General features: G+C 47.2%; 1 protein-coding gene across 8 annotated transcripts in view; it reads left to right on the top strand.

The window, feature by feature from the left end:
• ARHGAP32 (Rho GTPase activating protein 32) overlaps window positions 1-14,954 on the top strand; it is a 274,980-nt gene that overhangs the window by 182,934 nt on the left and 77,092 nt on the right. For all 8 annotated transcript variants that reach the window (XM_054086884.1, XM_054086883.1, XM_054086888.1 and 5 more), the window contains 4 exons: window positions 4,701-4,838; window positions 7,220-7,312; window positions 8,970-9,092; window positions 11,458-11,535. In XM_054086884.1, coding sequence (XP_053942859.1) covers window positions 4,701-4,838; window positions 7,220-7,312; window positions 8,970-9,092; window positions 11,458-11,535 — 432 coding nt within the window. The remainder of the gene's footprint in view (window positions 1-4,700; window positions 4,839-7,219; window positions 7,313-8,969; window positions 9,093-11,457; window positions 11,536-14,954) is intronic.

Here is a 14,954-nt window from a genome sequence, read left to right as displayed (position 1 = left end):
TGGCTCAGTGGAAATTAAATCATCGGTACAGACGTTGCTAATCATAGAATAGTTTGGGTTGGAAGGGACCTTAAAGCTCATCCAGTTCCAACCCCTCTGCCATGGGCAGGGACACCTCCCACTGGATCAGGGGCTCCAAGCCCCATCCAACCTGGCCTTGAACGCCTCCAGGGATGGGGCAGCCACCACTGCTCTGGGCAACCTGGGCCAGGGCCTCCCCTCTTTCATCATGAAGAAATTCTTCCTTATGTCTAGTCTAAATCTGCCCCTCTCCAGTTTATACCCTTTACCGCTAGTTTAATGATTTGTTTTTTTAAATAATTCTTTTAGCACAATATTTCGTCTTGCGTTGATAATCAGAAAAAAATAAGAAGCTCTCTGGAGAAAGCTGGAATCTCAGTAGCATTTCATCATATGTTTCATCCTACACCGTGTGCAGGATGTAAGGGAGAACAGATGAAATTGCGGTAAGAGGAGGGGTGAACCCAGATTTTCCATTTTGCGTGAAACTCCGTGATTGTGATGATGCTTTTCATTGTGAACATTTCTGTAATCACCAAGGTGCTTTGGGCAGTCTGATCCAGTGGGAGGTGTCCCTGCCCATGGCAGGGGGGTTGGAACTGGATGATCTTTAAGGTCCCTTCCAACCCAAACTATTCTATAATTCTACGTAAAACGAAATTCCAAATAATACTTTGATTTTCTTGGTTGGTTTTTAAGCCAGTGGTCAGTTTTTCCTTTCAAAGGTCGTGGAACTACTTTATGGCATTATTGAAATCTTCATTTGAGACTTGATTTTCTTTATAGAACTCTTCCTTCTCAGATTTGTAATTGACGGTCTGACCACGGGCAGTCGCTTGGCTGTGTTCTTCACCTCTCTTCTGAAGTCCCATTGAAATTAATAGGATTTAAACATGTGCTCCGCTGAATCGGGACCATCAATATTTAAAGAATAGAAAAGTCATTATTGAATTGGAAAATTAGAGGGAGATCAAAAATTGATTTGAGCAATGATTTATGGAAATCATTAACAACGTGAAGAAGGCAGTTTTGCCGTATGAATATTATGTGCCTGAAGCACCAATAGTGTTTAGCTTTGCTATAAAACAAACGTAAGAACATGAGACCAACTTAACGGCCACTTACGTGTTTCTACTATTTTATTAACTCTCTAAATTAAAAAAGCACCTTTCTGCGAAAGCCTTCTGGCACTTTAGGATTTGCAGGAAATGGGAGCGAGATGTACAATTTTTATATTGATCTAATGGAACATTATAGTATTTTTGATATTGGATGAGGTCACTGTTGTTTCTGCTGCTTTGACTGCGCAACTCTGACAGCTGGCTGGGACAAGGTAGGCTTTACTGTCTTGTGATTTGTACTGGAGATTGGAGGGGAAGCACTAAACGTGGCCCAGATCCTTCCTGGATTGTTGCAATGATTCATGGAATGGGTTGGGTTGGAAAGGACCTCAAAGCCCATCCAGTTCCACCCCCTGCCATGGGCAGGGACACCTCCCACTGGATCAGGGGCTCCAAGCCCCATCCAACCTGGCCTGGAACCCCTCCAGGGATGGGGCAGCCACCACTGCTCTGGGCAATCTGGGCCAGGGCCTCCCCACCCTCACTGCAAAACATTTTTGCCTAAGATCTTGTCTCGGTCTCTTCTTTTTTCAGCTGAAAACCGTTCCCCGTTCTTCTATCCCTGTGCTCCCTGATCAGGAGCCTTTCCTGTAAAGTTAACCACACACCTTGTGAATACATCTGTATTTATTTTTGCTCAAAAATCTGCCACTGGGGCTCAAAATCTGCCAAATCTTTACTTAATACAATTTGCAGAACAACCTAAAGCACGTATGCTTTTTTAGTTTACTTATGGCAGACTTAAAACTGTAAGATATTAGGAAATATTCGCATCTCGGGTGTTGGGATAACATCTAGGGTGTTGGGATAACATCTCGGGTGTTGGAATAACTTTCTGCTGGATAGAAATCTCTATTATTGCTGTGGAGACTGAGTTCTGGACTGACACATCATGTGCAGTGTCATTCTGAGATGCCACCAGCATCCTGCGATCCTGTTGCACGAGAGCCCGCGATGCTGGGCTGTGATTCCCCGTGCGATGCTGGGCTGCGATTCCCGGCGTTGGGTTGGCTTCCTCGGGAATGGCGAGAGCGACGCTGGCCTCCCGGCATGTGCACCACCCCTCTCATGGAGGCTGCTGCCGCTTCCGCAGGGATAGCTCGGCTGGTTGCTTAGCAGCTGCCGAACTGCTGCAGTTTTAAGGTACAGGAGCTGTGGTTCGGGGTTACCTTTCTGCACCACGCTCAGCTCCCTGCCGGCTCCGTGAGGAGTTGTGCCGTGCGGGAAGAACCTCTCGGAGAGCCGGTGGGGCAAGAGGCAGGTAACAACCGTTGCAAGAGGCACGGGTGGTGTTGCAAGGTAAGCTGGCTCTGCTCCTTAATCAACTTCCTCGCTGTAGCTGCTAGGAGCTTTGTCGCTGGGATGGAGGGATGGGTTTCAGAAGCAGAAAGGAGAAGGCTGTCCGTGCAGAAGTGCGTTCCTTTCTGCGTGTCCCCCCATCAGAGTGGATGGAGGGTTTTTCGGTGTCGGGCAGATGGAGAGGAGGCAGGGCTACAGATCTCGACAGTGCAGATCCTGCACACCTCAGGGTTTGCTGACCTCAGCCGTTCCTCTCTCGTGCGTTTAACTCTTTAATTCATGATAAGAAGAGGCTGCAAGTGTAGAATCTAATGTTTAAAATTAAAATAGCATGGAATTGCAGATGGATTTACAATCGGTAGCAAACAGGTTTGTTCTCTGTGTGGGCAGCATGTGAGGCTGTGCTGAAATGTCCTGCTTGGTGCAGCGGGCAGGAGCAAAACCAGGCTTGCAGCGCTCTCTCAGGCGATTGTTTCTTGCGTTGGTGACTAAACCTCCCTCGGCTGAAGGTCACGCTGGTAACTTAGTGAGAGAGCGAGCGCTGCTTAATTGCAAAAGATGGAGATATTGGCAAGGCTGTCAGCTTTTGGAAGATTAATTATTATGGACTTGCACTCCTGGGTTTGTTTTTCTCCTTTCGACAAACAGTACAACCGGAGAACTGGTGGAAATCACAAAACATTTGTGTCCTGTGCAGGAACCATCTCCATAGGGTGGTGAAACACGGGTGATTTCTTGTGCTGGGAGAGCAGAGTTGATGGGTACAATGGACGTGTCTGGAGTTGTCTTGAATAACTCAGACAGAAAAGAGCTAATGTTGTGGGCTTTACGTTCACAGTTCCTTACAGGCTTTGGCTATTAATAGAAAAGTGATGCTTATAGATTTCCTGATAAATAAATGAATATAGCAGAATTGCGCTGGGAAAGTCTAAATAGCCCAAGGTTTTTTTGTAGCCCAAGTGAAGAGAGCGTTGGGTCAGGAACTCCAACTGTAGTTGTGGAGATCTGGGAACATGCTTCACAGCTCCTTCTCTCAGAGAAAACCGAAACGGTGCCGTGTCCTCTCTTCCACCATGCATTTCCCTGCGGTCTGTGCTGCTCGTCAGGCATCCTTCTGTCAGTCTGAATCCTTGGCCCTGCCTTTGAGTGGCCCTGGAATCTGGAGCGATCGAATTCCTCCCTCTGACGTCTTCTTCTGAGCGCTGGCATCACTGTGCTGGAGGAGCACCTGGGATTGTCCGGCCCCGCTGGCATCTGTTGCATGTGTGGTTGTTCTCCTCCTCCCTTCCCTCAGGAGACACCTTCACGTGGAGCGTGGAGCACAACGTGTAATGATTATTGAGGTTTTTTTTTTTGCTTTTAAATCCTGCCATGCTGTTGTTTTGGGAAGGGAAAACTCAAGGAACGCTTTGCACTGGAAAAGGTGAGGAGGCTTCGTGGAGTTCCGTGGGTGCTGAGTCAGTGGCCGTGCCTGCGGAATGGGAATAATCTCATTTTAGGGGCTGCACGGAGGGTTGAGAGGATTAATGGCTGCTCGTAAAGTGCTTTGACCTGTAAACTGCTGCATTATTACAACATTTTTTATTGATCATAACAGGCCGTGAAGCGTTTAGAAGCAGTCATTAGGTATTAAAAGCTTCACAAAGCGAATTACTCTGCGCTGCCATGGTCTCTTCCTTGTCCCCTGCAGCAGTGTGTATCTTGTCAATATTTTAATTGGGGAAATGATACGCGCTCAGGAGTAAATTTTCCAGCTAGTGTTATTCATCATGGATTGTGTTTTTAATTCAGCTGAAGACTTGCCTGAGGCGTCTAGCGGAGGTTTTGCAGGCATCAGTTCTGCCTTCAGATCCCTGACTGGATGTTCTTCGCTGGGTGTAGAATCTAATTTCATGCTGTTTATACAACAGTTTTGTAATTTACATTTGTGCAAAGACACCTTGGGTCTGAAAATGCTACCGAACCCTTGTGAGACAGGTTGAAACTAAAAGCTTGGGATGGATTTCATCCTGCTGGGCCACATCCAAACCCGCTGTTACGTCACTAAAACGGGAGCACTAACAGCTGGATTGAACGTGAACGGCTGCCGATGAATTAAAACATGGAAATATTACCAGAACACCTTCATCGCTTTCAAATGTTTTGAGAAGAAGGATGGCCGCATCTACCTCTTATTCCTGCACCGATGTTCATTTTTCTCACCCGACTCAAATGGGTGAGGAGCTTCTAAAAGTGTAATTCTTGTTTCTGTTCGTGCAGGGAAGGAGCTGGATCGTGAAGCGGAGCTATGAAGATTTCAGAGTCCTTGATAAGCATCTTCACCTGTGTATCTATGACCGGCGCTTCTCCCAGCTCTCCGAGCTGCCCCGCTCCGATGCGCTGAAGGACAGCCCGGAGGTAAATTGTTGACTTTCTAAACATTTACAGTCACCTCAAGGGGTTGGAGGATGTTTTCAAGTATGTACAAAGTAGTTTTACTGTGACCTGGGTTAGAGTTGGGAATTGACCAGTTGTAAGAAGATCAGTGCGTGAGTTGTACCCCTAATTTCAGTGATCTAAAGGAAAATAAGTGCCCTGCAAGTTAATTAACGTGCTGCTGAATGTATGGATGTTCTGAGTGTCGGGAAAGAAGCTGTGCTGTTAGCACCTTAGATAAGAATTTCATGTCTTTGGAAACTTTGTCAATCATGTGGATATTTCCTGGCTTACTGTGAGCAACTTCACATTCCTAGGAACTCGGGCTGTTCCAGCGCTGCAGCACAGAGTAATATCAATTGGAATGCTAGGCTTATATTTATGAACTGAAAGTTACTGAAGCTGATTTTTTAAGACCGTTTTAGTATTGAATTGTTTGAATGTGTTTTAAAAAGCTTAAGGAGTGGTTTTTTTCTAAATGAATTAGAGGTATTTTCCATTTCTTGACTCATTTCACCTGCAATACAGAGAGCTGGAATTCCTTTGCTTTCTTGGCTGCTGATAATTTGGAGGTTTATTCATGTCCAGAATCTTCTGGGAGGCAGCAGGTGCGTCTTGGCTACATCACTCTGGAGGATGTGGAGAGGGAGGCAATATAATGTGTGGCCACACAGGTTATTTGTGCCAACAGAGCATAACAAAACCGTTTGGCCTCAGTCTGTCTGCAGGAAGAGTGTGGATCGCGGTGACAGGCAGTGCCCGTCGCTGTGTCTCACAGGCCACTTATCTCTGGGACCTGCGGTTGTGTGTTTGCCCCTTGCCGTCAAGCCATGAGTATAGAAAAATCTTGACGTGAGAGGTGGAGCTGGAAAGAGAAATGAGAAATCTGAATCCATTCCAAGCATTCACAGCAGAATCCATCTAGGATCTATAAATCAGAATTCACATTCTTTCAGTGTTGAGCATTGATTGCTTTGGAACAGCACACAGTGGCTGAATCAGTGCCCCACTGGAGTCTACGGGGCTTTTGCTGTTGAATATAGGGTTGATTATGCTGTTGATAATGTTGCTCATCAGAGAATCTGATTTGTTCTTTGCTTTGGTTTAACGCAGGCTATTTCTGAAGAGAATTTAAAGTTTCTAGTGTCTTAAATTCAGCAGAATATTCAGGATAATGAATTCCTGGGTTTATTTGAGCATCCTTATCTCGTAGAACCTTATTTGTACAATTGATTTAGTACCTACTCTATAGCATGAGCCTGAAAATCTGTACTGGATCTGTAAGCACAGAAGATGTAAAGCTCTTGGAGAGCTCTGCTGCTCTGTGAAATGTAATTCTGCAGCTGTGTGGCATCTCGTGCTGGATTTTTGATGTTGAATTGACCACATTTGAGCAGGTGTTTGAGGAGAACAATGTTTTAAACAGTACTACAATCTCTGGGCTACAATACTGCTTTATAACGCTGCCACTGAGAAGCTTTGGAGAGACCTCGCTAGCTGCTCGTCACTAAAAGCAAGTGTACTGTTAGAGAAGGGACATCGCTATGTGTTTAAAAATCCTCTCTACTCTTTGAAATATTACTCTTGCCAAGGGGTCAGTCGGAGTTGCCGCGGTTTGCAAGTTGAGGGGAAATGGCAGCAGTGTTTTGTTTTGCTAAATGGTTCTCAGATGCATGAGAAGGCTCCAGGGAGACCTTAGAGCAGCCTTCTGGTACTGAAAGGGGCTCCAGGAAAGCTGGGGAGGGGCTCTGGATCCGGGAGAGCAGGGAGAGGACCAGGGGGAATGGTTTGAAGCTGAAAGAGGGGAGATTGAAATTGAATTTTAGGAAGGAATGTTTTGCTGTTCAGGTGGGGAGGCCCTGGCCCAGGGTGCCCAGAGCAGTGGTGGCTGCCCCATCCCTGGAGGGGTTCCAGGCCAGGTTGGATGGGGCTTGGAGCCCCTGATCCAGTGGGAGGTGTCCCTGCCCATGGCAGAGGGTGGGACTGGATGGGCTTTGAGGTCCCTTCCAACCCAAACCATTCTGTGAACACAAGTGATTTGTCCATGAAGTTCGTGATGAGAGGAAGGCTTTAGAATTAGGGTATCTTGGCAAGGGAAGTTATCAAAATCTGTGTATCTTATAAAAATAACATTATTGCTTTCATGGGGAGCCACTTCTTTGCACATTTGTGGCATAATCATTATAACACTGTGTTGTTTGTTGTCCTTCTTCAAATGACACTTTTCCCAGCCTAAGGAGATGTATTTCTCTAACACTTGCCTATGGCAATTGATAATTTATGGTCTGTCCAGGCCTGAAGAAGTCTCTGCAAACAATGGTGCATTAACAGAAAAACTGGATGACTGATTCTTTCTGTTCCAGCTTGTCACCCAGATGCTGATGGCTTACCTGTCCCGGCTCTCGGCCATCGCAGGCAACAAGATAAACTGTGGGCCGGCTCTCACATGGATGGAGGTACAGTATGAAGCTTAGATTACTCTTTGTTTCCTGACCTTAGCAGCGGAGCAAGCCACAAATGTGCTCTCCTGCCTTTCCTGAAAGAGGTTTAATCCTATACGTAGTGGTGTCGCTGAAATGCTGTCCTGAAAGCTTTATTCCCCTGTGACTGGGGTACAGGTGACCACAGGAGGTGTAGAGCAGAGTCAGATCCAGTGTTAAGAATATGGAAATATAGGAGCTGTTTCCCCCTATTGCCTGGATTTTGTCACCCAAAGCCATATCGTTCTACTGGTATTCACGAATAAAAGGAGGTGGCAATTCCAGTGAAGCAGCGATTGGGGTGATGGATCACCTGGGACGGTCCAGTTTGGGGCTGAAGGCTCCTGGTAACAGGTAGCAGAAAGCGCACACATCCTTACGCTCCTTTTTGCAGGGCGATACTGAAGCATGGCAAGTTTCTAACACTGTTGGAGCTCTCACAGTTACGGTGTTTGCCTGCCCTCTTTATTTGTCTTTATTTTCCCTTGCGGTAGCCACAGAAACAATGAACATTATCTGCTCCTCTCGGCCATGGCTGTCGGTTAAACTGCACAACAGAGCCTGCCTTGTGCTTGCAGCGGCACTGTTTGTGTATTGTGACTGCAGCTGCAGCTTTGGTTTCTCTCTTAATGGTCTTCTGCCGTCTTAAACAATAGACTTATTGGGTGGCGAGGGCAGGAAAGAATGGGGCCAAGTGCTGGAGACCACCTGGCTGTGCCAGCAGGCTGGTGCTGGGGAGACTGGGGAGACTGGGGAGAGGTGTGTGTGTCGCTCCACTGCCTGATGATCCTGCTGCACACCAAGAATAGAAACAGCTATTATTAGACTGTCGCAATTCATTTTTAAATGGTTGTGATAAGGATTGAGTGCGTTTTCCTGCAATTTTCCCCGCTGATATCCTCATCAGCCTGAAATCCTTTAGGAGGAGAAAAACGTTGGAGACCTTCGCAGCGTGAGGGGAGGAAGGAAGTCATAGAGAAAAATGAAACTAGAGCTCACAGCAACACAGCAGACTTAGAGATTACAGCAAACTGTATTCTGTGATTGAACATTGAATGCAGAATAACCTTTTTGATTAACTGAGAATCTTAAAGATTTTACATTGGCGTAAAAATGTAGGAATTTTGAGAGTCGACTGAATTGCAGCAAGGGGGTTGTTTTCTTAAATAAAGAAATAAAAGAGTGGGAGTAATTTGAAAGCAGCACTAGTTTTCAGTCTGACAGCATTTACTCCTTATCTCAGTGCCTTTTCTTGAGCATTGATTCCACCTTGTAGGGAATTTTTGTCCCTCTTGCCATTTTAAGCCCTTCAGGAGAAGCGATGGGATATGGTGTTAAAGGGAGGTGCAGCCATTCAGTGTCATCTTACTGTTTGTACACAAAGCTGTGCAAATGGAGCATTTTCCATTAGTTGGTGGGGACGTACGACCTTCTGAAATTCTCTTTGGGTTGTTCTTCCCCTTCCTGTGTGTGTGCTGTGCCCTGCGCTATCTTGCCGTGCTGCTCTCCTCGGGCGCCCGGAGCTGTGCTGTCTCTGTGAATCAGTTTGAAGTCTCTGCCATGTGCGAGAGCCGATGCAGTGCCTCCTCGCTGTCCTCAGCTGCCTCACAGTCTCCTCCGCTCTTTATTTCAGATCGATAACAAGGGGAATCACCTGCTAGTCCATGAGGAGTCATCCATTAACGTTCCGGCTATTGCTGCTGCCCATGTTATTAAGAGATACATTGCTCAAGCAGCAGACGAACTGTCCTTCGAGGTAAATAACGGAAGGAGCTTCCATTCTTTGTGGTCATGTACGGAAGAGCATAACATGTGTGTCTGTGTGTGTGTGCGCGTCAGGAATGTAGTCAGACGTTTTTAGAACGTTTTGTTGGGTGAAGCTTAGAAGATTCAGTCAAATACTCAACTTGTAGTGGGTTGGACACAGGGAGGAGTTCAGTCATCTTTAAAATATAGCTTTCCTTGGCCTTAGTATCTTCTGATGGAGCAGCTCCTGCCAAGTATTCCGGCCTCTGAGCTGCAGACTCGGCATAGTTTGTTCTGTGCAGTGTTCTAACGCTTGTCATATCAGGTCAGGAAGATTGTCCTCGGTGTGTGTATGTAGACACACGCCAAAGGAATAAACACACTTGTTTGCAAGGCCGTGTCTAAAACCATTTTTAAGAGCTTCTGCTCCCATGAAAACTAACAAACCAGACTGACAAAGAGTTTGGTACTTAAAGGGCAAGGGATAATCTAAAACGCTGCTGAAAGTCTTACTTGATGCAGAGTAGTCGCTGCTGTAGAGCAAAGAACTGAGAGATCAAACCATGAAAGTCTTGGGTACTTGGCCTTTGTCTGTTCTACCCAGAGTGTGATGGTTTATGCTCTGGTTGTTTCCGTGCAGCGGTGCTGTCGATGGAATATGCAGTGTGATGCAAAAAGCGTACAGGAAAACAGTGCCCAAAGGATCTGTGATGACATTCTTAGCACGCAGCGCAGGAAGTAAAAACTAGTGATAGTCTCATGCTGCCAGGGTTTGGTTCGTATTCCAAATTGCGGCAGCTATCGGTGTACACCCAAGAGCTGCTCCAATCAGAGAGACACGAGTATGTCATCCCGTTCTCCCTTGTCCTGTCACATGGGAGAAGAGCCAGCACCCACCTCCCTACAACCTCCTTTCAGGTAGTTTTAGAGAGCGATAGGCTGTCGGTGTCTCAGTGTTAGTAGAAGCCCTTAGGATGGCACTCCCTGCTTGGAAATCATACCGCTCTGTGCCACCAGGTGGACTGGGCCTGACGACTGTCACAGAGTGCGGCAAGTTGCGATGAGGCACAGTAGGCAAGCGGGGAAACCAAGGCGTGTGAGGCTTCCCAAGCTTGGGCCGCGAGAAACGTTGGCAGAACAGAAGTGGAATATGATCAGTTGGATTACGATGCTAAGTTCTGTTCCCTGACCCAACTTCTCTTCTGGTTTAGGCTGGTGTTAATTTTTGATAGGCAATTGCCAAAGTAGCTCTTTGGCATTTGCTCCCCAGCCCTGAGGAAAGTGCCGGGTTTCTCTGCTCGTTGCAGTGACTACAGTTTCTTTAATGGTTATATGCTTGAATTTGCTTTGCTGTTCCCTTGGGGAAATCACTTCACTTCCCCGTGTCTCAGTTATCCCCATCTGAAAAATGGGGATGTGTTGTCTTCCTTGTCAAACACACTGAGATCCATCGATGTAAAACAGCTGCTAAAAGCTGGGCAGTACTGTATGAAGCCATCCCTGGCTTCAGCTTTGAGGTCCTGCCCGTCCTGCTCTGGCCATCTTCTGTTGTAGAGCCCACGCACATCTTAGTTCCCACCAAGCCGAATTTGGTATGGATTCTGCTGATTTCCTTTTGAACTGTTGCCTTGTTACATGTTTTATAGGAATGAGTAAAGCTTCAGAAAACCTGTTTGATCTCTTTGGCCACTTTCCTTCCTGTTGCTGTAAGCCCACACCATCTCTGCTCTATTCATTTTCTAATTAAGAAACCGGATCCAGTGGGAGGTGTCGCTGCCTGTGGTAGAGGGGTTGGAACTGGATGGGTTTTAAGGTCCCTTCCAACCCAAACCTTTCAATGATTTTGTGAAAAGCATGCCTTGGGAAGTTTGTGAACTACAAACAACTTTTTGCTGTGAAAGGAAACCAGAAGACATAGGTCAATGCCTACATACACACATACAGGGCATGGAGTAAAAATTAATTCAGCTGCCTGAGAATAGCAGCCAAAGAATCATAGAATCATAGAGTAGCTTGGGTTGGAAAAGACCTTAAAGATCATCTAGTTCCAACTCCCCTGCCATGGGCAAGGACAAGAGTTTCACACCATCACTGCTTCCTTACATCTGCGGTTTGATGAAAACAGTTCTGTTCCCCTTGCCAGACCCTCTTGCTTTGGAGAGTGGTTTCCTTCTAGACAGCTATATCCGGTATAATGCAGAAACTCTGTACCTGGCAGTTTGGTTTCACAAGGGCTGTTGGCTCGAGATTGGCGTTGGTGCCGTTGCTCGCAAGTTCTGCCCTTTTTTTGCGGTGCAGAGGGATGCAGTGGTTTGAGTTGTGCTTCGCCGCTGGCTGCGCTGCAAGCTGTGACTGATGTTCCCAATCTTTTGCAGGTGGGAGACATAGTGTCTGTCATCGACATGCCGCCAAAGGAGCTGACGACGTGGTGGAGGGGCAAACACGGATTTCAGGTAGGCACAAGCATCAGGGGTGACAGTGCAACCGGAACAAAGGCGGGAAGCTCAGCGCTGCGCTTATCCCTGCTGTGCCTGAGCGAGGATACTCGTGGATATGAGCAGAGTGTCCCTGCTGCAGCGTACAAAGCCTTCCCCTTTCTGGACTTAGGCACGTGGTCTCCTGCATAACTGTGAGGGTTAGGGATAGCCGTGACCCTCTGATCGACAGCCGGCCTGATGCTGGTGGATGCTTTTAGCACATCGCTCTGAGGCAGCTGACGCTGCTATTCAAATCATCCCACTCCTTCTACTGTCCAAACCAGAGCAGGTGGAACGTAGAAGATTTACATAAAGCTGGTTGATAAGACACTTCCACTGATTTGGACAAGGCACCCAGGAAACCTGTGCTTTCATGTCTGCGTTTACTGCCCAGTGTTAATACTACTGCTCTCTGTAAATATTGGAGCAGAAAGGGTTTTCAGAAGCTCTTGAACCTACCTGGGAATCAGATACCAAAACTCTTGCATTGAAATTATAGAATCATAGAATAGTTTGGGTTGGAAGGGACCTTGAAGCCCATCCAGTTCCACCCCTGCCATGGGCAGGGACACCTCCCACTGGATCAGGCTCCATCCAACCTGGCCTTGAACACCTCCAGGGATGGGGCAGCCGCAACTTCTCTGGGCAACCTGTTCCAGTGCCTCGCCACCCTCATCATGAAGAAATGACACTTCTGTTCCCAAAGCATTATTATTCCCTGCCTTGGATTTTCTCATTAGGATTTTTTTTTTAAAAGGACTTTATATACAAAACAAAACCCTGCTGAAGGCTGAGAGAACTTTCTGCCTCCTCACGATTCAACTCCTTTCACGCAGGAGGGATTTTCATGCTGCAGTTGCTGTCTGTGAGGAGGTGGAATTGCGAGCTTTCTCATGGTGGGGGTTAGAATTGACCGGACATTTGCACATTTTGGCCTGGAAAGTCTTCTCAAAGTCCCGCAGTTTTTCCCTGGCAGATCTCACTGTGCCAGATCCAGGTTGTGGTTCTGCCGTCATTAATACCAGGGCTACGCGCACTTGGGTCTCCCAACACTACAAATCCCGTCTGAATGGGGTGTTAGTTACATGATTCCATTTCTGTCCGATTAGCCAGAGCATGTGGGACGCAGCTTTTGTTGGCTTTGTTTCAGATGTGGGAGCTCAGATAATAACTCATTTGTAAAACCAGAGCAGCGTGGACACATGATACCTGCTCTGAAATTCAATTTGTTTCTCCAGTTAACATATTGATACTGCTTGAACAAACTTGACTGCTGTTCTTCTAGCGTTGAACTGGGTTGTGTCTTTGCAGGGCTTATGTTCTGATCTTAGAAGCCCTAAAGCTGTATCACAGAATCACAAGGTTGGAAAGGACCCATTGGATCATCGAGTCCAACCATTCCTAACACTCCCTTAAACCATGTCCCTCAGCACTTCATCCACCCGTTCCTTAAACACCTCCAGGGAAGGCGACTCGACCCCCTCCCTAGGCAGCTGTTCCAGTGCCCGATGACTCTTACTGTGAAGAATTTTTTTCTGATATCCAACCTGACCCTCCCCTGACGGAGCTTCAGGCCATTCCCCCTTGTCCTGTCCCCTGTCACTTGGGAGAAGAGCCCAGCTCCCTCCTCTCCACAACCTCCTTTCAGGGAGTTGTAGAGAGCAATAAGGTCTCCCCTCAGCCTCCTCTTCTCCAGGCTAAACAACCCCAGCTCTCTCAGCCGCTCCTCGTCAGACGTTCTCCAGCCCCTCACCAGCTTCGTTGCTCTTCTCTGGACACACTCCAGAGACTCAACATCCTTCTTGTGGTGAGGGGCCCAGAACTGAACACAGTATTCGAGGTGCGGTCTCACCAGTGCTGAGTACAGGGGGAGAATCACCTCCCTGGCCCTGCTGGTGACCCCATTTCTGATACAAGCCAAGATGCCATTGGCCTTCTTGGCCCCCTGGGCACACTGCTGGCTCATGTTCAGTCGGCTGTCAACCAGCACCCCCAGGTCCTTCTCTTCCGTGCAGCAAGTACTGTACTTGCTGTACTATCAAAAATTAATGAAATGCTTTCGTGCTACTTGGAATGATGAGGCTCTGCCACATTTTAGAACCAAACAATACCGTTTTGTGATCTGTGCCTGCGTGCGGATGCTTTGCACGGCGCAGGTTGATTACAAGGGTTTGGTGGCTCCGTGCAGGACATGCGTTCCATTAATCAGTGCCAGCTCCCTGCTTGCTGCGGGAAATTATGACTTGGTATGAAGAGCATCACTAGTGATTAAAGACATGTGAAAGAATGGAGCTTTGTGGAGTTTGTCACTGCCTTCTGTCTCAGATCAGAGCAATCCTATTGTGCCGCCCCAGCAGAGAGATACGTTGATGAGCAAACAGCTTGAAGAGGGGTTTGTCTGCGTCCGTGCGCAGTCACTGCACTGACACAACAGATCGGAGCAGCTGCGGAAACACAGCACCGCATTTTGGCTTAGCAGAAAATTAGGGGTGGAATAATCTTGCATTTTAAATCGTAAGCAGGGGTTTTACATGATGTACGTCCGATCCCGGCCACTGAGCCACGCTACTGGAAAGGCAGCAGCCGTGGCACGTTTCAGTGGCTCTCAGGATGTGTTTGCACAATGCAGGGGAGGGAACTTGGTGTGTTTTAGGGAGTCGCTGCCTGTCTGGTGAGCTAGAGTAGCAGGCTGGCTGTGGGCTCTCTGCCCCTGCTGGCTGTGGGGTGAAGTTGGGTGCTCAGAAGTGCTTTTCAACAGTTCCATCTCAGCTGGTAGACGGTAATTTCATAAGCCAGGCTAATGCAGTTATTACTGCACAAACATCTCTTCGCAGCTGTGGGTCTGATTTGCGTAGAGGTGCATTTGTGCTGTGCATTCACAGGTTTTGTCATTTCTTTGAGATGTCCTTCTCAGAGCTCTTCATTCTCCTCAAACACCGTTAGCTGCCAAGTGACACAGTTCTTGTGGTGTACAAAGCGGGAGAGGGGTTTGTAACCTGTGTGTGGAGCTGAAGGTCCATAAGCTGTGAGCGTACAGGAAGAATAGTCCTGGAGTTCCTTGGCCATTCTGGATGCTACAGGGAATTTGGAGACAGGAAATTTCCCTCTGGGGTTGACATAGTAGCCCCAGAGCTGCGTTACAGGTCAGGACAGGATTGTGCTTGATGAATGCTTGAAAAGAATGTACAGCTGAGAAACATTATAGTGATATGTGTAAGAACTGATGAAGCTGTGCAGCCTTTAACACATTTATTATAGGCAAATAACTCTGTTGCCATTGAGGAACAATAGCCATCGTAAACGTGATGGGAATCTATTGATCCAGCCATTTTAATTATTACAATAAAATAAATCAGGAGAGACCATCTTGGCAGGAAGTTGTGGTTTAAAGAGCA

This window comes from Cuculus canorus, chromosome 23 (genome assembly GCF_017976375.1).
Source record: "Cuculus canorus isolate bCucCan1 chromosome 23, bCucCan1.pri, whole genome shotgun sequence".
NCBI classification, from domain to species: domain Eukaryota; kingdom Metazoa; phylum Chordata; class Aves; order Cuculiformes; family Cuculidae; genus Cuculus; species Cuculus canorus.
This window is presented reverse-complemented; position numbering and strand designations above follow the sequence as displayed.